Raw genomic sequence first — 20712 nt, 5'->3', positions numbered from 1 at the left:
ATAATTTACCTAGAAATTAAAAAACACAGATTATGTTTGTAAACATAAAAATGAACAATGTGGATAGAAATACTATTTAAATGTATCAACATTATCTAATGTGTGTCTGTTTTTAATTTTTAATTTTTCCCCTTTTTTCTCCCAATTTGGAATGCCCAATTCCCAATGTGCTTTTAAGTCCTCGTGGTTGTGTAGTGATTCGCCTCAATCCGGGTGGCAGAGGATGAATCCCAGTTGCCTCCACATCTGAGACCGTCAACCAGCGCATCTTATCATGTGGCTTGTTGAGCACGTTGCCACAGAGACATAGCATGTGTGGAGGCTTCACGCCATCCACTGCGGCAACCACACCCAACTCACCACACGTCCCACTGAGAGCGAACCACATTATAGCGACCACGAGGAGTTTACCCCATGTGACTCTACCCTCCCTAGCAACTGGGCCAATTTGGTTGCTTAGGAGACCTGGCTGGAGTCACTCAGCACACCCTGGGATTCGAACTAGTGAGCTAGTGAACTCCAGGGGTGGTAGCCAGCGTATTTTACCACTGAGCTACCTAGGCCCCCATGTGTGTCTGTTTTTAAAAAAAATTACTGGTTGGGCCTGGGTAGCTCAGCGAGTAAAGACGCTGACTACCACCCCTGGAGTCGCGAGTTCGAATCCAAATTGACCCGGTTGCTAGGGAGGGTAGAGTCACATGGGGTAACCTCCTCGTGGTCGCTATAATGTGGTTCCCTCTCAGTGGGGCGTTGTGTGTGGATGCTGCGGAGAATAGCATGAAGCCTCCACATGCACTATGTCTCCATGGTAACGCGCTCAACAAGCCACGTGATAAGATGCGCGGATTGACAGTCTCAGACGTGGAGGCAACTGAGTTTCGTCCTCCGCCACCCAGATTGAGGCGAGTCACTACGCCACCACGAGGACTTAGAGCGCATTGGGAATTGGGCCTTCCAAATTGGGTGAAAAAGGGGAGAAAATCCCAAAAAAATAAAAATAATTGGTTATGAATTTACATATTGCCCTAAAAATTTAAAAAAAGAAAAAAAGAAAAGAAAAATCTTTAAAGCTGTGTCCCAAATGACACAATGTACACTATGCACTTACAATATACACCATGCACTCATCCATGTAGGGTATGAATTGTAAATGTGTAGAATCATCCCAAATGAAACATTTAAAGTTTTTTTTTTATTACACAGAAGTATTTGCCATTTAACAGATGACAGAACTGACGTTTAAAACCCAAGCAATGTGTTGCCGCTAGCTTTAGCGCGTTCGCCAACCTCAGTTCAACACTTGCTTCTCAAACAATGTACATGTAAGGTGCTGTCTTCACTAAAGTTTCACTCGTTGCTACATTCTCCATTATTTTCAATTGTTTTGACCAGCAACGCAGCCAGGTAACTCCGCCCCTTCCGCTATGTACGGCAAGCCACGAGTGTTGAGTGCATGAAGTGTCCAATATTCCACACTCCGATTTGATGGTTGAAGAAGTTCTTCACATCTTTTTGTAGCATTTTCAGTGTAAACATACTACTCACACTACTTACACTACAAATTAACACAGAATAGTGCAGAAGTGTGGATTCACTCACAAAATCCATGTCTAAATGGACAATATTTTGGGAATACTTTATTATTTCCTATACTCATTTCCTTAATGTTGACAATCAGGATCCCAGCTAAAGTAATAAAGACTTTCAAGCTTGTAAGTTAGGAAGGAAGAGTTTTCCATCGTACTATTGATTAAATGTGTAATATTTATGTGGAACTACATTCACGTTCATTTATTCAGTTCTGCAGTATGACAGCTCCACAAAACAGTGTGGTTTTAGTATTTAATGATTTTCAGGTGTTAGCTTCATTAACATAATCACTGGCCAAGCAGAGGGAGACAGAGCTCCCATAGCACCTCTCAGTGGGAGATGGACTCCCAGTTGAGTTAATGCATTGAAACACTGAAAATACACATCCGGCTTGCTTGAAATTATCACTGGCTGTGGGTGGGGCAGGGACTCACCACCAAGGCAGTGACCAATGAGTGCAGTTCACATATAAAGTGTTTTTTTGCCAGAGCATGGAAGTGATTTTTTTTCTGAAGAAAAAGCATAAAAAAATAACAGTAAGTGTCATACAAGTTGTGTACCAGATTAAGGAAACAAGGGTTTTTTCAAATATTTGCCAAATTTAAATATACATTTAAAAAAATGTTTTCAAAATATAGAGCCAAACCATTTTGTTTTAATCAACAAAAGGTTAAGTTATAGAATGATTGTTTTTTTTGACTATTTGAAATAGTCTACTTTGACTACTTTTTCATGACTGAAAAGTCAAGGAACATGTTTGTCACCATATTTTGATAATTACTTGTCTATTTAATAATTTAAGCTGGTCATGTTAGCTGGTCATTATCACGAAATAAAACCGGCCAAGGTGACAATACATTGCCTACCCTATATTAATATCGATTTAGAAATGTTCACATGTGTGCCAAGCTATATTGTCCGCAGCCATGTAAGTTTGGTCATGCCCAACACTTTCGGCGCTTTCTATTCTTTCTGTGTGTAACCAGAAATAATAAAACAGAAAGTGCAGCCGCTGCCGCGAAACACTGCTTGCTGTTCATGTTTGCCTTTGTGTTCATATTTCGCCCGGAGGCGGTGCTCTTGCTTTTATTTCCGCAAGCTTAAGGTTGATTGGTTGTGAAAATGGGGCATGACAGTGAAGCGCTGAGAAAAGTCAAAGGCAGTTGTTAAGTGTGACACCTTCCCTCTGTTTTTAATCTGTAAATGTGACTAGGAGGGCAAGATTAGTGAAAACAGTCATTAAGTGTGACACCCCCCTCCCAATTTGAGTTGTTCTGAGTCTGCTAGTGTAGAGCCAGCTTAACTGTTGGAATCGATGTGTCAAAATATCTGAATTCCTTGAAATGTCCTGCATTGTGACATATTTTCCATTTTAAATATGTACATTTGAACCCAAAATCTTGATGGTCACCCCTTTTTCTCCAATATCATAAACATATTTCACTAATACTGACCTGGTTTTTGCTCCTTGTCATCTGTTTTAACAGGGCTGGATTTATTTTCCCCTCTCTCTGGAGAAGACTCTTTCACTTTACCAGAGTCTGTAAAATATGATTGTAGTTGTTTTTTTAATAATTTATTTATAAACAGAAAAGTTTTGCAGAACTATTACATGCATGGTGAAAAAAACGCTCACCAGAGGGAGTCTGATTGGCTGACTGCTCACTAGGTTTAGTGGGTGCCTGTGCTTGATTAGACGATGGCTCTGATTGGACAAGTGGCATGTCATTCTTCTCACTTTCTTCCATTTGCTTCTCTTCTGCGTTGACACTCTTTGGCTCTTCACTCTCATTGATCTTCTCTGGTGCAGAGAAGGGCTCTGGAATAACTGGCTGCTGTGAGAAGACAAAGAGACATTTTAATACACACTAGAGAGATGAGAGACATTTGAGTATTATATGCTGCAGTCCGACCTCAGTATCCGACGATTTGGTGCTGCTCTCTGGTTCTGTAATCTCCTTGTCTTCTTGAGAACCAGATACCGACTCAGTCTTATCTGTAAAAACAGAAAATGTAACTGTCCAGCTGACCAAGAACAACCACTAGCTGGATTTCCATCCAAATTTTTTTACACAAATTTTGGGATATCATATCAAAAACTCTGGATGGAAATACCAGGATGCCATTAAAAACGTATACGCTAGTTTGAGGTGAATCATTTTTTCATCTGCTAAGGAGACATATACATAAACTATGATGGAATCACATTTACCAATAATTTAGATAGGAATATACACTGATGAGCCAAAACATTATGACCACCTGCCTAATATGATGGGTTTTTTTTTTTATAATTATATTTATTTATCACACATTTGCACATATATAGTGAAATCCTTTTTTTTTTGCATATCCCAGCTAAGCTGGGATCAGAGTGCAGGGTCAGCCATGATACAGCACCCCTGGAGCAGATAGGGTCAAGGGCCTTGCTCAAGGGCCCAACAGTGGCATCTTGGTGGTGTTGGGGCTTGAACCCCTGACCTTCTGATCAGTAACCCAGAGCCTTAACTGCTGAGCCACCACATCCCACAGATGCTCAATCAGATTGAGATCTGGGGAATCTGAAGGTCAGGGCAACACCTTGAAGTTTTCATCATGTTCCCCAAACCATTCCTGAACAATGTGTGCAGTGTGGAAGGGTTGTCATGATACCATGATCATATCTTATATTTTGTCAACATAAAAATAAAGATATTGTAACATTGAAAAGACGGTTTTGAGTAGCTGTTTCATTATTATAACCGCTTCGGCTCCGGTCTCCTGGTAAACAGCAGCACGAATGCAGAATACACACACTGATCGCACGGCTCAGGGACGTGATCTAATCATAAGTGCAAACTTAGGGAAGTTGCCGCCACCATGCATTTGTAATTGGAAAAAAAATTAAACAAGTGCATCGTTCGATTTTTCAGAGAAACAGTAAATCTGTAAATGTTAAGATAAGGCATTTAGGTTAAATGAAGTGGCACTAACCTATGTGTATTCTGCAGAAGCAGTGGGACGTGTCCAAATGTGTTATAAGGTTGCTGGTGTTTCCCCTTTTGGCTTGAAATCTTTGGAGGCATTCACAGCAGATGGTTTTCCCAGTCTCATCAGCCAAAACCCAAAATAATTCCAAATCTCACTATGCGAATTGTTTTGTGTAAAAAGCTTCTCACTCTCTGAAGTTTTACTTGAATCCATATTATCCATTAGGAGACCCGACCGCCAAATTAACACACTGGGATTCAGACGTGTGTGTTTGATGCATGGGAAAACCACTCATTGAAAAATAAACAATACCATGTAAGGGGCAAATTCTAAACAGCATTTTGCACTCTTAAAGGGCACTGCGTGAAGGGGACGCCACTTGAAAAGACTATTTTGTAATGTTATTGCAGACATAGGTCTGATTTAAATGAAGGTTTTAGCGAAAATAATATTTACTACCACACGTACAACATAACTTATGGTACTACTGTTTAAAAAATACTGTGGCACCGCCGGTATTTTGAAGCTTTAGTATTGCAACACTACCATAGCACTGGTATACCATGCAACCCTACAGTGTGGCAGGCTGCATTATCCTGCTGAAAGAGGCCACTGCCATCAGGGAATACCACTGCCATGAAGGGGTGTACCTGGTCTGCAACAATGTTTAGGTAGGTGGCACGTGTCAAATTGACATCCACATGAATGGTCAGACCCAGGGTTTCCAAGCAGAACATTGCCCTGAGCATCACACTCCCTCCAACAGCTTGTCATCTTCCAACAGTGCATCCTGGTGCCATCACTTCCCCAGGTAAACAGCGCACATGTACACGGCCATCCACGTGATGTAAAAGAAAACGGGACACATCGGATGAGGCAATCTTCTTTTACTGCTCCAAGGTCCAGTCCCGATGCTCACGTGCCCATTGTAGGTGTTTTTGACGGTGGACAGGGGTCATCATGGGCAGCTACACAGCCCCATATGCAGTACAGTGCAATGCACTGTGTGTTGTGACACATTCCTACCATCACCATCAATACAATTTCTGTGACTTGTGCTACAGTAGACCTTTTGTCGGTTCGGACCAGACGGGATAGCCTTCATTGCCCTCACACATCGATGAGCCTTGGCGCCCAACACCCTGTCACTGGTTTGGTTTGTCCCTCCTCGGACCACTGTTGGTAGGTACTTACCACTGCTGACCGTGAGCACCACACGAGCCTTGCCGTTTCAGACCATAACAGTTTGTCCCTTGTCAAAGTCGCTCAGGTCTGTACTCCTGCCCATTTCTCCTGCATTCAACACGTTGACTACGAGAACTGATTGTTCATTTGCCATCTAATCTACCCAGACCTTGACATGTGGCCTTGTTAGGAGATGATCAATGTTATTCGCAAGCTCTAAACCACAAGTAATTAATTACATTTAGTAAAAGAGCCACAGTGGCTTCAACTTTTAATTTTTATTTTGCGCCAATTTCCCCAGAAGAGACACTGAAAACACTGCTTTATTCACAAATTGTTTTTGCAATATTCTGATCTTTAGCATTAATTCAATTCAGACTGTGACTATTGTCCAGTAGACACACATTTACATACCTGATGGCACAGGAGTGCTGGGTTGAGTCGGAACAGGACTGGCTGGGACTGGAGTGTTTGGGTCTGATGAGACACTTTCAGTTAGTTTTTTCAGCTCTAAGCCTGCGGGAATCAAATCTGGCATGCTGAACTTTCCATTCACATGCTCAAACTCCTGAACCTACACACAATAAAAAACAAGGGGATATTTCAATAGACTTCACAGAGAAGATGGGATATTTAATAATATGCCGCAAAAAAACAACAACAACATACTTAGATAAACTAGTTGACTTAACTAAACTAGTCAGCCGTTCTGACCTATCCTTTAATCGACACCCAATTCCATAACTCACTGACTTTTGTTGCATCAATTAAAATATAACAATAATAATAGTAAGTTTAATTTACATACAGTAGCGCCTTTTTAAAATGTAAAGTTGCTTTACAGAGCTAGAAACTAAATGTGAATGCAAGACAAATAAAAAATGTACACAAAAAACAAGCAAAAAAAAAGAAAGAAAAAAATGGAGTAACAAGCAAATAGAGTGAAATAACCAAGATCAAGATAATATAATGGAGCAACATAATTCAGATACAAAGCAAATGCCAAAAAAAGAAAAACATAATATTCTGACACCCTGTCTACACCGGGTACGACCGTTGTTGCGTCGTAATGGCTTAAGGTTATCAACACTGGACACGTGGAAGCAAATTTCTAAAAAGATGACATTTACCGACAATCGGTATGTCAGAAATAGAATGCGGCATCCGGTTATTGTCCGCCTGATGCGATGGATGCATCCTGTGCAGACAGCATCATTGAATATATTGGGAGCCATTTTTTTATGTGATGTGATTAAGGTTCACGCAATATAATGTTCACGTAATTTAAACAAATGCAAAAACCTCAGTCCTACAATTTCTTTTACAGCTTCAAATTAGCTACTCATGTCGATCAAGTTACAATACAGTTTGCATGGATTACCTTCTTGCGGACCAGAGACATAACACCAATCCGGGTGAGAACGTGTTGGCGGGATAGCCCTTCCCTCGGGACGCCATCTGCAAACGTCTCGGCTCCATCTGCCCCCGGCTCACACAGGTGCCTCATGAACAGAGACACATAAGCCCTAAAGAACACACACGAAAAACTGAATGTTTCATATGTTCACGGAAAAACATGAACATACCGTTGCTTGGGGAAAAAAAACAAAAAACATCTCGAAACATCCTGGTCTAAGCTGTCTTAAGCTAGTCTCCAAGCCTGGCCAGCTGAAAAGTGCCCAAACCACCCAAATGATCATTCTGACCAGCTTAGACTGCTTTTAGCTGTTTGTTTTAATTTTTTTCAACAGATTGAGGCACTGATGAGTTATTTAAGATGCATGAGATATAGTCAAACTAAAACTTGTGCACGGTCAGACAAACGCATTACCTGAACTCCTTCTCGCTTTTTCCTCTCAGGTCGCGGACCAGCCAATGAGAGTTGAAGGCATCTTGTGGCGGCATTCCCCAGCGCATAATCGCGTTCAGGAAGGCCTTTCGCTGGCGGGCGTTAAATCCCAGCACCTGAAATCCCAAAGGTATGTAAATATCACGTGTGAAGCCAAAGCTTGACCTGAAGACAGAAGGTACAGGAGATTCACCTCTATGTTTCCTCCGACTCTAGCCAGCAGTGGCGGCAGCGGTTTGTCCCGATCGCTCTTCAGCTGTCTGCGAGACTGTCTGCGCCCCCCTGGAAGAAAAGGATCTCGTATAGTAAAGAGACTTTGGCGAATTCACAACACATTTGTGCCACTTTAGCACATGGTATTTTAGCGACACACCCAGAGTTATTATTCACAAGCAACAGCAATCCAGTTTATGCAGGCACAAAATGCACTGAAATAGTGCTGTGGTTTTTGGTGTTTGGTTCCCAAACTTTTTTGTCAGCCGAACCCCTTTGACCTAAATGAATCACTTGGAGTACCCCCTGATAATTTAGGTAATGTTTATCTTTCGAAATATAATTAATTTGACATATTTGCACTTTATTTTTCTTATTATCGTTATATTTTAATTAACCTTAATACCCTCTATTGCTTTTTTCTTATAATATTTAATTATTTATTTTATTGTATTTACCATTGGCATTTCTATCCCAATCAGAGATTGCAAGGCAATCACAGTAGTCAAATTATTTAAAAAAAAAAATAAATAAATAATAATAACAACAACTTGTCAAATGGTCTAGTTTTATCTGTCATTTCTTTTTTCTTTTCCCTGAAATTTTTACAAACTTGTGTCATTCCATTTGTGTATGTATTACACAAATACATTGTGTATGATAGCACATAATTTACTTTTGCTTAAAAATGGTCATTTCCTCACCGTCAGCCCTATGTCTTCTACAGTCCAGAAATGTTTCAGAAAGGGTGCCTACCTTCTGGACGCTCCTCAAAATCTTCATCCTCGTCCTCGGAGCCAACAGAGTACTCAGACTGATTGTCTGAAAGATCATCCTGCCACTCTGAACACAGGATTAAGAGAGGGAAAACATGTACTCTCATATATGCTTACTGCAGTACTGCAATGTCAGCATCTCTCTCTCTGTCTGTGTGTGTGTGTGTGTGTGTGTGTGTGTGTGTGTGTGTGTGTGTGTACCTTGGTCCTCCTGGGAGGCATCATTGTAGTTGACCTGCTTGCGGATTCGTTTCCCTTTGCCCAGGTTCCGAGCCAGATCCTCCTGCTGCTGCTCGTAATGGTGTCTCAAGAGCTTCTCCCAGTAGTCTGGATCAACATTCTCTTCCTGTTTAATAATCTCCCTCTGGACCTCCTCCTACACACACACACACACACACACACACACACACAACACACATTTACTTAGAAATCTAAATGGGGTCACACCATAGACTTCTATTGTTTTTAGTTTTTTATAAGCTAACTGTAGTTCCTGTAGACTAATTCTGGCCCTAATCCTTAACTTTTGTATATATTTGTATATGTAAAATACAACATTTAGTCCCTTTATGAAGCCGTTGTCTTCATGGGGACCATGAGATCTCCATAATGTAGGTGAAAATATAAATTTCTTACAAAAACTTACTGTAGCGGTACAGGGGTACAGTGATGATATCAGATGGTAATGCCATTGTGCTTCAGTACTGTTTATACCATAGTACTGAATGTTTATTTAAACCAATTCATTTACATAACTGTGCGAACAAACTGATTCACTAAAATGATTTGGACTTTGCAATGCTACATATAAGTGAACTGGTGAATCGTTTATTTGAACTAATTCATTTACATGAACTGTGCGAATAAACCGATTCACTAAAATGATTTGGACTTTGCAATGCTTCATATAAGTGAATTGGTGAATCGTTTATTTGAACCAATTCATTTACATAACTGTGCGAACAAACCGATTCACTAAAATGATTTGGACTTTGCAATGCTACATATAAGTGAATTGGTGAATCGTTTATTTGAACTAATTCATTTACATGAACTGTGCGAACAAACCGAATCACTAAAATGATTTGGACTTTGCAATGCTACATATAAGTGAATTGGTGAATCGTTTATTTGAACTAATTCATTTACATGAACTGTGCGAACAAACCGAATCACTAAAATGATTTGGACTTTGCAATGCTTCATATAAGTGAATTGGTGAATCGTTTATTTGAACGAATTCATTTACATGAACTGTGCGAACAAACCGATTCACTAAAATGATTTGGACTTTGCAATGCTTCATATAAGTGAATTGGTGAATCGTTTATTTGAACCAATTCATTTACATAACTGTGCGAACAAACCGATTCACTAAAATGATTTGGACTTTGCAATGCTACATAGAAGTGAATTGGTGAATCGTTTATTTGAACCAATTCATTTACATAACTGTCCGAACAAACCGATTCACTAAAATGATTTGGACTTTGCAATGCTTCATATAAGTGAATTGGTGAATCGTTTATTTGAACCAATTCATTTACATAACTGTGCGAACAAACCGATTCACTAAAATGATTTGGACTTTGCAATGCTACATATAAGTGAATTGGTGAATCGTTTATTTGAACCAATTCATTTACATAACTGTGCGAACAAACCGATTCACTAAAATGATTTGGACTTTGCAATGCTATATATAAGTGAATTGGTGAATCGTTTATTTGAACCAATTAATATACATGAACTGTCCGAACAAACCGATTCACTAAAATGATTTGGACTTTGCAATGCTACATATAGGTGAATTGGTGAATCGTTTATTTGAACCAATTCATTTACATAACTGTGCGAACAAACCGATTCACTAAAATGATTTGGACTTTGCAATGCTACATATAAGTGAAATGGTGAATCGTTTATTTGAACCAATTAATATACATGAACTGTCCGAACAAACCGATTCACTAAAATGATTTGGACTTTGCAATGCTACATATAAGTGAATTGGTGAATCATTTATTTGAACCAGTTCTTTTAAATTAACTGTCTGAACGAACCGAAACAAAAAAATTATTTGGACTTCCCAACGCTACATATAAGTGAATTGGTGAATTGATTTTTTGAATTAATTCGTTGACATGAAATGTTCGAATGAACCGATTCACTAAAATGATTTGAACTTCCCCTCACTACATATGAGTGAAATAGTGAATCATTTATTTGAACCAATTAATTTACATGAACTGAGCGAACAAACCCGATTCACTAAAATGATTTGGACTTTCCGATGCTACATATAAGTGAATTGGTGAATCGTTTATTTGAACCAGTTCTTTTATTTGAACTGTCCGAACGAAGAAATTCACTAAAATGATTTAGACTTCCCAACACTACATATGAATGAACTGGTGAATCATTTATTTGAACCATTTCATTTGCATGAACTGTGCGAACAAACCGATTCACTAAAATTATTTGGACTTCCCAATGCTACATATGAATGAACTGGTGAATCATATATTTGAACGAATTAATTTACATGAACTGTCCGAACAAACTGATTCACTAAAATTATTTGGACTTCCCAACTTTATTTATAAGTGAATTGGTGAATTGTTTATTTGAACCAGTTCATTTACATGAACTGTCTTAATGAACCATTTCACTAAAATGATTTGGACTTCCCGACGCTACATACTGTATAAGTGATTTGGTGAATCTTTTATTTGAACAAATTAATTTACATGAACTGTTAAAAGGAAACGATTCATTTTCAAGGTAAAACAAAAACTTCTCAAGCATAAAATCCAAATCTAAGTTTGTGAGCAAACAACAAACCTACAAAAAATCTACAACTGATTTGCACAACTAGTCCCTCTTTAAAAGAGTAAATAAAGCACTTTTCAATCAGTTTGAATGACAATGTTCAATTCAAATGTCCATAAAGAAAAAAACATGGTTGTCAGTTCAAAACGATACACATATTAAATAGCAAAAGGCATGAAGAGCAAATTGAAAATGCAGTTTTTGTCTCTCACCTCTCCATCCTCCTCTCTCACCACATACTGAGCAACCTTGAAGGAGCTCAAATACTCGTTCATGTTCTGGATCTCTGTGTCTTCAGTGGCATCCTGACTGCGGTCCAGAAGTTTGGAGATGGCGTTATCGTCATAATGGATCACACTCCCCTCATCTCCGTCCTTACTTTCACCTAGATGAGAGACATACAATGTTTACATTCATTTATTGGACAGATGTTTTCATCCAAAGCAACTATCAGTGCATTCAAGTGATATACAGTATTTTAGCAGTGTGTATGTTTCCTGAGAATCAAACCCATGACCTTGCACTTCTAGTAGGATTGCGTATTGCTACATTGATACATGTAATGGACAGATTACAGTTGCAACAGCTACTTTCAGAGGGACACTTGGGGGTAGGGTGCAAATTACACAAACAATCAGACAAACTTTCTACACCACTCCACTTTTGCTCACCCATGGTTCTGGCAGCTTCCACATCATCTTTGAAAAGTTCCTCCGTCCCAAACTTGAGGATGTCGTCTAGTTCCTGTTTGGACATGGAACCTGTCTTAGAGCCCAAGCCGGGACGCACTACCAGGTGGGTCAACATCATCTTTCGCTTGGCCACCTGAGTGATACGCTCCTCTACTGATGCCCGCGTCACAAAACGATAGATCATCACCTTTTTATTTTGGCCGATACGATGCGCCCTGCTGAATGCCTGCAGAAGGATGAACAGAAAGACAAGAAATAGACCTAAGCAAGAATTTTAACTGGTACATGTATAATGGAGGGGGAAGGTACTTAGGGTAAGCTGTAGTTTGTAAAAATGTATAAAGAATTTATAAAAATTCTTTATAAAATGTACTTAATCAAAATGTAAAAACGCAGAAAGGTTTGTGTAAGGGTTAGAAAATATCATTAGCTCTGTATGATAACAACAGAAGTCAACGGAATGAAATTCTGTGCTTGTGTGTATTTGCATTACCTGAATATCATTGTGTGGATTCCAATCAGAGTCATATATGATTACTGTGTCTGCGGTTGCTAGATTGATACCCAATCCTCCAGCACGTGTAGACAGCAGAAAACAGAACTGCTGAGCCCCAGGAGCTAAACACAGGGTGACAGCCAGTCAATTTGAGTGCCTCAGTATTCACTATAAAACACACACAATCACACACACTGCAGTTTCACTACCGGCATTCTCACCGTTAAAGCGATCGATAGCCTCCTGTCGCAGCCCACCAGTGATGCCCCCATCAATACGCTCGTATTTATACCCCTCGTACTCCAGGAAGTCCTCTAGCAGGTCCAGCATCTTTGTCATCTGAGCGAGGGATCAAAAGTTCAGGTTGTGACGCAAACAGGAAAAACAATAATAGTATCCAGCAAAGGGACATATGGCAGTTTTAAAAGGATTGTTCAACTAAAAATGATAAACCTGTCAACATTTACTCACCCTCATGTCTTTTAAAACCTGTATGACTTTGGTGGAATAAAAGAGTTATTTATAGAAGAATGTCCAAACTGCTCTTTTCCTTACAATTAAGGTGAATATGGGACTGTTAGGCAAGATTTTCAATGAATAAATACTTGTAAAAGGAATATTCCAGGATCAATTCAAGTTAAGCTCAATCAACATTTGTGGCATAATGCTGACTGACACACACACACACACACACAAAATAAAAAAAAATATTTCAATTTGTCTCTCCTTTTCTTTATAAAAAAAAAAAAAAAAAAAAAAAGCAAAAATCGAGGTTCCAGTGAGGCACTTACAATGGAAGTGAACGGGGCCAATTTCTGGAGGGTTTAAAGGCAGAAATGTAAAGCTTATAATTTTATTAAAACGCTTGGATTAATTCTTCTGTTAAAAGTTTTGTATTATGTGAGCCGTAAAGTTGTTTAAATCAGTGTTTTATGGTTTTGGGGTTTATGGCATTACCTAACACAGATTTTTACTTGTCTTTGTTTTTTAAAGAAAAGGAGAGAAAAGTAAACATTAAAGGGATAGTTCACCCAAAAATGAAAATTCTCTCATCATTTACTCACCCTAATACCATCCCAGATGTGCATGACTTTCTTTCTTCTGCTGAACTGAAATGAATATTTTTAGAAGAATATTTCAGCTCTGTAGGTCCATACAATGCAAGTGAATGGGTGCCAAAAATTTTAAGCTTCAAAAATCACATAAGTCAGCATAAAATAAATCCATACTCCAGTGGTTAAATCAATGTCTTCAGAAGTGATATGATAAGTGTGGGTGAGAAACAGATCAATATTTAAGTCCTTTTTTACTATAAATTCTCCTCCCTGCTCAGTCAATCTTCACTTTCACTTTCACATTCTTCTTCTTGTGTTTTTTGGTGATTCACATTCTTCATGCATATCGCCCGCTGCTGGGCAGAGAGAAGAATTTCTAGCAAAAAAGGACTTAAATCAGGGGTAGGGAACCCTTTTCCTATTAAGGGCCATTCGACTCTTTACAAAATTATTCGCGGGTCAAAAGAATGATTGGGGGTTGAAATTAACTTATGCATTCCATTATGAGCACGTGCCCCAAGAAAAAAAATAAAAAAGATCTTTCTATTGTACAATTTATTACGTTGTTAATATTTTCTAACTACTTATAATATATATATATATATATATATATATATATATATATATATATATATATATATATATTATTTTGTTTTTTGTTTTTTTACAGTTAATGGAATCAAGGCCAGTGGCCTCGTAGCCTGAGGCAGACGTTACCCACCCTTGACTTAAGTATTGATCTGTTTCTCATCATATCACTTCTGAAGACATTGATGTAACCACTGGAGTCATTTGGATTACTTTTATGCTGCCTTTATGTGCTTTTTGGAGCATTAAACTTTCACTTGCATTGTATGGACCTACAGAGCTGAAATATTCTTCTAAAAATCTTCATTTGTGTTCTGCAGAAAAAAGAAAGTCATACACATCTGGGATGGCATGACGGTGAGTAAATGATGAGAGAATTTTCATTTTTGGGTGAACTATTACTTTAATGTTTGTGGTAATCAACATTATGCCTCAAATGCTGTCGATTGTGGTCAACTTGAATTGAACCCGGAATATTCCTTTAAATAGCTTCAGAAGATTTGGAATATAATGCATATGTCATATTGAGTACATTTTGGAGTGCTTTTTTGTCCTTTTTGGAGCTTTACAACCCCCGGTAGTCATTCAATTCTGCTGTATGGAAGAGAGCAGCAAAGACATTCTTCAAAACTTCGAAAAAAGAAAAACAAATGGGTTTAGAAAACATGAGAGTGAGTAAATATGTTAAACATATTGCTGAAGGAGTGCTTGCCAGCTACTAAATTCCACCCATGCAAATGCAACAAAAAAGGGGACAGAAACAGATCCCTCCTCTTTAATTGAGCTTGAAGGACTGAACAAACAGATGATGTGTTCAAATATTAATTTGTACAGTATGTTTATTCTTAAGCCCTTGAGGAAAGAAAAGGGTGGTAAAATGAAAAGTCATCCACCCACCCTTTACCTGTGCCATTCATCAAAGCAATGCACTGATTCTGCAGGCAATTTAAAAGACTGTGGACTAAACAATACAACGGAGATAAATCTAAGCCCCACCTTTTCATTTGTCAACTCCATTTAAAAGATGAATGAGCTCCGCTCTTATTTTCTATTCACAGTTTACCAAATAATTAATCTTCCACTGAAATACAGGCAAGACCACTGCATATTTATGCTTTTTTTGTTATTCACTGGGTAATCTGAGATTGTGCTAGTAAGAGAGGGAATAGAAACTACCTGAGAGAAGATGAGAACTCTGTGGCCTTCGTCTTTGAGCTTCTTGAGCATCTTCTGAAGCAGGGTGAGTTTGCCTGAGGATTTTACTAGCAGGTTACCATCATACGAACCGTTGGGCAAGACTGGAGCTTCCTGAACACGTAAAGAATGGACATTAAAATAAGAATTTGACAACATAACTTAATTTAAGACTTAATGATGTTAGGATCCAAGGTGTCAAGTTAATTTTTGAACTGTTTTTTAAATATGCTTACATAAATATAAAAATAATATGTATAAATATTATATATGTAATATAATAAAAAATAATTATAAAAAACTGTAATTAATTATTTACAGATTTACATATTTCAAAACAAGTAATCTTTAACAAAATAAGATACAAAATAAATACATATTATTTTTTATTAATTTAATTTAGTTAAAAAACACAATTCAATTTGATGGAATTTAGTTATACATTAAAAAGTGTACATTTAATGTGCATAATATTAACTAGATTCTGGATTTAACTGAACTGTTCAAACGATGCACTAAAAGGATTTGGACTTCTGAACACTACCTAAAAGTGAACTGGTAAATTGTGTATTTTAACCAATTTATTTACATGAACTGTCCAAATGAACCAATTCACTAAAATGATTTGGACTTTTGAACACTACATATAAGCGAATTGGTGAATCGTTTATATGAGCCAATTCATTTATATGAATTGTCCAAGTGAACCGACACTAAAATGATTTGGACTTCACAATGCTACATATATGTGATTTGGTAAATCATTTATTTGAACCAATTAATTTCGGTGAACGGTCAGAAAGAACAGTATATATATATACGCTGGTGGCCAAAAGTTTGGAATAATGTACAGATTTTGCTCTTATGGAAAGAAATTGGTACTTTTATTCATCAAAGTGGCATTCAACTGATCACAATGTATAGTCAGGACATTAATAACATGAATAATTACTATTACAATTTGAAAAAAATGTTCAGAACTTCTTAAACTACTTCAAAGAGTTCTCATCAAAAAATCCTCCACGTGCAGCAATGACAGCTTTGCAGATCCTTGTTATTCTAGCTGTCAGTTTGTCCAGATACTCAGGTGACATTTCACCCCACGCTTCCTGTAGCACTTACCATAGATGTGGCTGTCTTGTCGGGCACTTCTCACGCACCTTACAGTCTAGCTGATCCCACAAAAGCTCAATGGGGTTAAGATCCATAACACTCTTTTCCAATTATCTGTTGTCCAATGTCTGTGTTTCTTTGCCCACTCTAGCCTTTTCTTTTTGTTTTTCTGTTTCAAAAGTGGCTTTTTCTTTGCAATTCTTCTCATAAGGCCTGCACCCCTGAGTCTTCTCTTTACTGCTGTACATGAAACTGATGTTGAGCGGGTAGAATTCAATGAAGCTGTCAGCTGAGGACATGTGAGGCGTCTATTTCTCAAACTAGAGACTCTGATGTACTTATCCTCTTGTTTAGTTGTACATCTGGTCTTCCACATCTCTTTCTGTCCTTGTTAGAGCCAGTTGTCCTTTGTCTTTGAAGACTGTAGTGTACACCTTTGTATGAAATCTTCAGTTTTTTGGCAATTTCAAGCATTGTATAGTCTTCATTCCTCAAAACAATGATTGACTGATGAGTTTCTAGAGAAAGCTGTTTCTTTTTACCATTTTTGACCTAATATTGACCTTAAGACATGTCAGTCTATTGCATACTGTGGCAACTCAAAAACAAACACAAAGACAATGTTAAGCTTCATTTAATGAACCAAATAGCTTTTAACTGTGTTTGATATAATGTCAAGTGATTTTCTAGTATCAAATTAGCAATTTAACATGATTACTCAAGGATAAGGTGTTTGAGTGATGGCTGCTGTCTAGATTTGATCAAAAATGACTTTTTTCAAATAATGATGGTGCTGTTTTTTACATCAGTAATGTCCTGACTATCCTTAGTGATCAGTTGAATGCCACTTTGGTGAATTAAAGTAACAATTTCTTTCCATAAGAGCAAAATCTGTATATTATTCCAAACTTTTGGCCACCAGTGTATATATATATATATATATTAGAATGGTTAGTAGTAGTATAGAATAGTTCAACTATTTTTAGCTAGTTTAAAACTATATTTTTAAATACAAAAAATGTGAGTAGTGCTTTCCCATGCAAAACTTTGTTCTGGGTGGTTGCCAGGGCACTGCTATGCAGTTTTCTAAGGTGTTCTGAGTGGTTGCTAATGAATTACTGTGCGGTTGCTAGGGTGCTCTAGATGGTTGCTTATTGGCAAGTCCAAAGAGCCCATCCCCTCCTTCAATATAAGCCTGGATTTATTTTTTTTTTCTTTCTCCCATTTCATAATCCACCATGCAAAAGGCATATGTTCGATTGCAGGACCAGTTACATGCTCAGTGGTAAAAGACACTGGCTACCACCCCTGGAGCTCGATAGCTCGCTAGTTCAAATCCCAGGGCATGCTGAGTGACTCCAGCCAGGTCTCCTAAGCAACCAAATTGGCCCAGTTGCTAGGGAGGGAAGAGTCACATGGGGTAACCTCCTCGTGGTCGCTATAATGTGGTTCGTTCTCAGTGGGGCACGTGGTGAGTTGAGCGCGGATACCGAGGTAGATGGCGTGAAGCCTCCACAGCCGCTATGTCTCCGTGGCAACGCGCTCAACAAGCCACGTGATAAGATGCGTGGGTTGATGGTCTCAGACGCGGAGGCAACTGGGATTCATCCTCCGCCACCCGGATTGAGGCGAATCACTACACCACCACGAGGACTTAAAAAGCGCACTGGGAATTGGGCATTCCAAATTGGGTGAAAAAAAAAAAAAGTGATACTAACTGTACTGGTTGAAGCAACCAATGTTTCTAAGAGTACATAACATCAATATCAGAACTTTTTTGTCCTTGAAAGCAAGAACATAAGAAATAAATACAGTAAGGCAGATACTGTGCATCAATTTCATTGCAGAAACTAAGAAACAATACTCTTGAAAAAAAGGTTCTGAGTGACTTTAAATAGCTCCTATAAAACAGATAATGTATTGCCATTACATTTGCTAAAAATACAGCACAGTCTCCTTATAGCGGTGGTATTAATTATAAATCATCCCCTCTCCTCCTCACCACTGCAGCTACTGGAAACAGGTAAGGATGGTTGCAGCATTTCTTTAAGTCCATCATGATGTTGAGAAGCGACACCTGGTTCCCTCCTCCCTTGGAATTCAACGCCTCAAAGTTCCGCGTTAAAATGAACTTGTAGTATTTCCTGTCAGTGAGAAAGCACAAACACTAGTTAGACACTGATTATCTTACATATGAAATCGTGAAATATGATACTGATTAATGATAAAATAAGTTTGACTGAATAATTTAGTATGAGGATCAAAAGAACTCGGGTAGACTGACTTCTGCATGGGACTGAGTTCGACTCGCACTATAAGTTCAGTTTTTGCCGGCATGTTCTTGAAGACATCGGCCTTCAGTCTCCTGAGCATGTGCGGCCCCAGAAGGTCATGCAGTTTCTTAATCTGGTCTTCTTTTGAGATGTCCGCAAACTCTTCCAGAAAACCCTCCAGGTTACTGTGCAAAAACAACATATTCTTTTGGATTTTGGAAGTTGACAAATAATGTCCATTATCTCTTTTTTTTATTATTATTCATCATCAAGATTTTATGCTGAAATATACATATTTGTAAAAGGAAAAGAGTATATTATGGGACATGTAAATGTAAGCTGAAGTGTGTATTTTCTGCGCCACAAGTGTCACCAAACGGATTTAAAAGAATAATCACTGTTTTCAAACAGATTTCTGAAAACTTTTCCAGCTTCCATTGTTTGTACAAAACAGCCCCGCCCTAAATTCACGTTATTGGTCAAGCCAATGTTGCTGCGTCAGGCTGGATGTGCCGCTTAAACAAACAGAGCAATGTTTTGATAACTCCACAGAGACACACTTTGACATTTTTGAGTGTAATCAATCAACAAATGGCTAACTTAGACCGCATTTTAAGCTGGGAAACTTTAGATTGGGAAGATTGGGAAATTTGTATTTATTTATTTATTTGTCACATTTTGCCTTCATTTGTTAAAAATACATTAAAAAAGTACAAATATTCTATGTTGTTTTCAAAATGATATGAGGTCATGAAATTGTCGATGCAATATAAATATAGAAAAACTGGGAAATTTTGTTTAACCTCCTGAGACCCACGTGTGGCTGCTGTGTGCATTTTCCATTTTCCTTTTTGATTTGTAACTAGTAGCCCCTAATAAACAAGCAAAGAAAAACTTTCTTAAGCAAATAGTTTTCCTAAAAAAGGATGTCCACGTATTTGGACAGCGGGACTAAGTTGTGAAATTGTAAATAATACCAAGCTATAGAAAGTCAGATTTTCAAATTGTTTATTATGTTTCCAGAAGTATTGATTATTTATGTTTTTGAGACGATACAGACATTACATGACATCTACATTACATGTAGATTTTCTGTAAAGCTATATATAAAAAACGATACAAGTAAAAATAATTTCACTTGATTTTACTTTTATGTTACAATGTTTTTTATACTTTGACAATAAAATCTCAATGTTCTCTCTTTGCACTGTCAAACAAACAAGTGATAGCCAGTGCTGAAGCATTTTACCAATCAGAAATTAGCATAAATATTTCTGATGCAAAGTAATGGCAAGCATCATCCAATCACTGCCAACCATATTAAAATAAATTTTACATTATAAATTCTGAATCTATGTACTGATTACACTGTGTAACAACCTTTTTGTTGTTGTTGTTGTTGTTGTTCCTGGGTAGTAAGTGTTATTACCTAATTGCTTATGCCTCAAAAGTATAGAAAATGGCTATTGTTCCCCACAAACTTTGCTTTTGTGACCAGGACAGTGATATTTTGAAATGTACCTATTTCCAATGAGAAAACAGCCGAATTTGTGTCTTTTCGTTCACATAAAGTCAGAAAAAAATCCAAATGAACATGTATTTATACTAAAGTAATATTCAAAGCTGTGCTGGTCCATAATGGTAACAAGTAACCCGTCTCTTCCCCTGGCTCACTCGATGCACCTCAAAGAGGATTACAACAGCATCAAGACCTTGCTGGACGCCTTGAAGTATGATGAGTACGGCTGTGAGGTCATAGGAGACTTCAGAATGGTGGCATTCCTGATGGGTCTCCAAGATGGTTTTACCAAGTTTCCTGCTATCTTTGCCTTTGGGACAGCAGGGACACCAAGGTGCACTACCACAGGCGGGATTGGCCACAGCAG

At 38.0% G+C, this 20712-nt stretch overlaps 1 protein-coding gene across 2 annotated transcripts in view; it reads right to left on the bottom strand.

The window, feature by feature from the left end:
• Window positions 1-20712, bottom strand: part of LOC127427563 (chromodomain-helicase-DNA-binding protein 5-like) — a 66139-nt gene that overhangs the window by 8479 nt on the left and 36948 nt on the right. Inside the window, exons 18-33 of one of the 2 annotated variants that reach the window (XM_051675195.1) lie at window positions 18838-19011; window positions 18556-18697; window positions 15423-15554; window positions 12825-12942; window positions 12601-12725; window positions 12087-12333; window positions 11628-11800; window positions 8785-8959; window positions 8564-8650; window positions 7788-7876; window positions 7577-7710; window positions 7127-7271; window positions 6160-6319; window positions 3504-3586; window positions 3227-3425; window positions 3045-3131 (exon numbers count right to left, since the gene is read on the bottom strand). In XM_051675195.1, the coding sequence (XP_051531155.1) occupies window positions 3045-3131; window positions 3227-3425; window positions 3504-3586; window positions 6160-6319; window positions 7127-7271; window positions 7577-7710; window positions 7788-7876; window positions 8564-8650; window positions 8785-8959; window positions 11628-11800; window positions 12087-12333; window positions 12601-12725; window positions 12825-12942; window positions 15423-15554; window positions 18556-18697; window positions 18838-19011 (2270 nt within the window). The remainder of the gene's footprint in view (window positions 1-3044; window positions 3132-3226; window positions 3426-3503; window positions 3587-6159; window positions 6320-7126; window positions 7272-7576; window positions 7711-7787; window positions 7877-8563; window positions 8651-8784; window positions 8960-11627; window positions 11801-12086; window positions 12334-12600; window positions 12726-12824; window positions 12943-15422; window positions 15555-18555; window positions 18698-18837; window positions 19012-20712) is intronic. The other variant, XM_051675197.1, reaches the window with a different exon arrangement.

Source organism: Myxocyprinus asiaticus, chromosome 37 (genome assembly GCF_019703515.2).
Source record: "Myxocyprinus asiaticus isolate MX2 ecotype Aquarium Trade chromosome 37, UBuf_Myxa_2, whole genome shotgun sequence".
Classification (NCBI taxonomy): domain Eukaryota; kingdom Metazoa; phylum Chordata; class Actinopteri; order Cypriniformes; family Catostomidae; genus Myxocyprinus; species Myxocyprinus asiaticus.
Note: the sequence above shows the minus strand (reverse complement) of the source record. Positions and strands in the feature narration are given on the sequence as shown.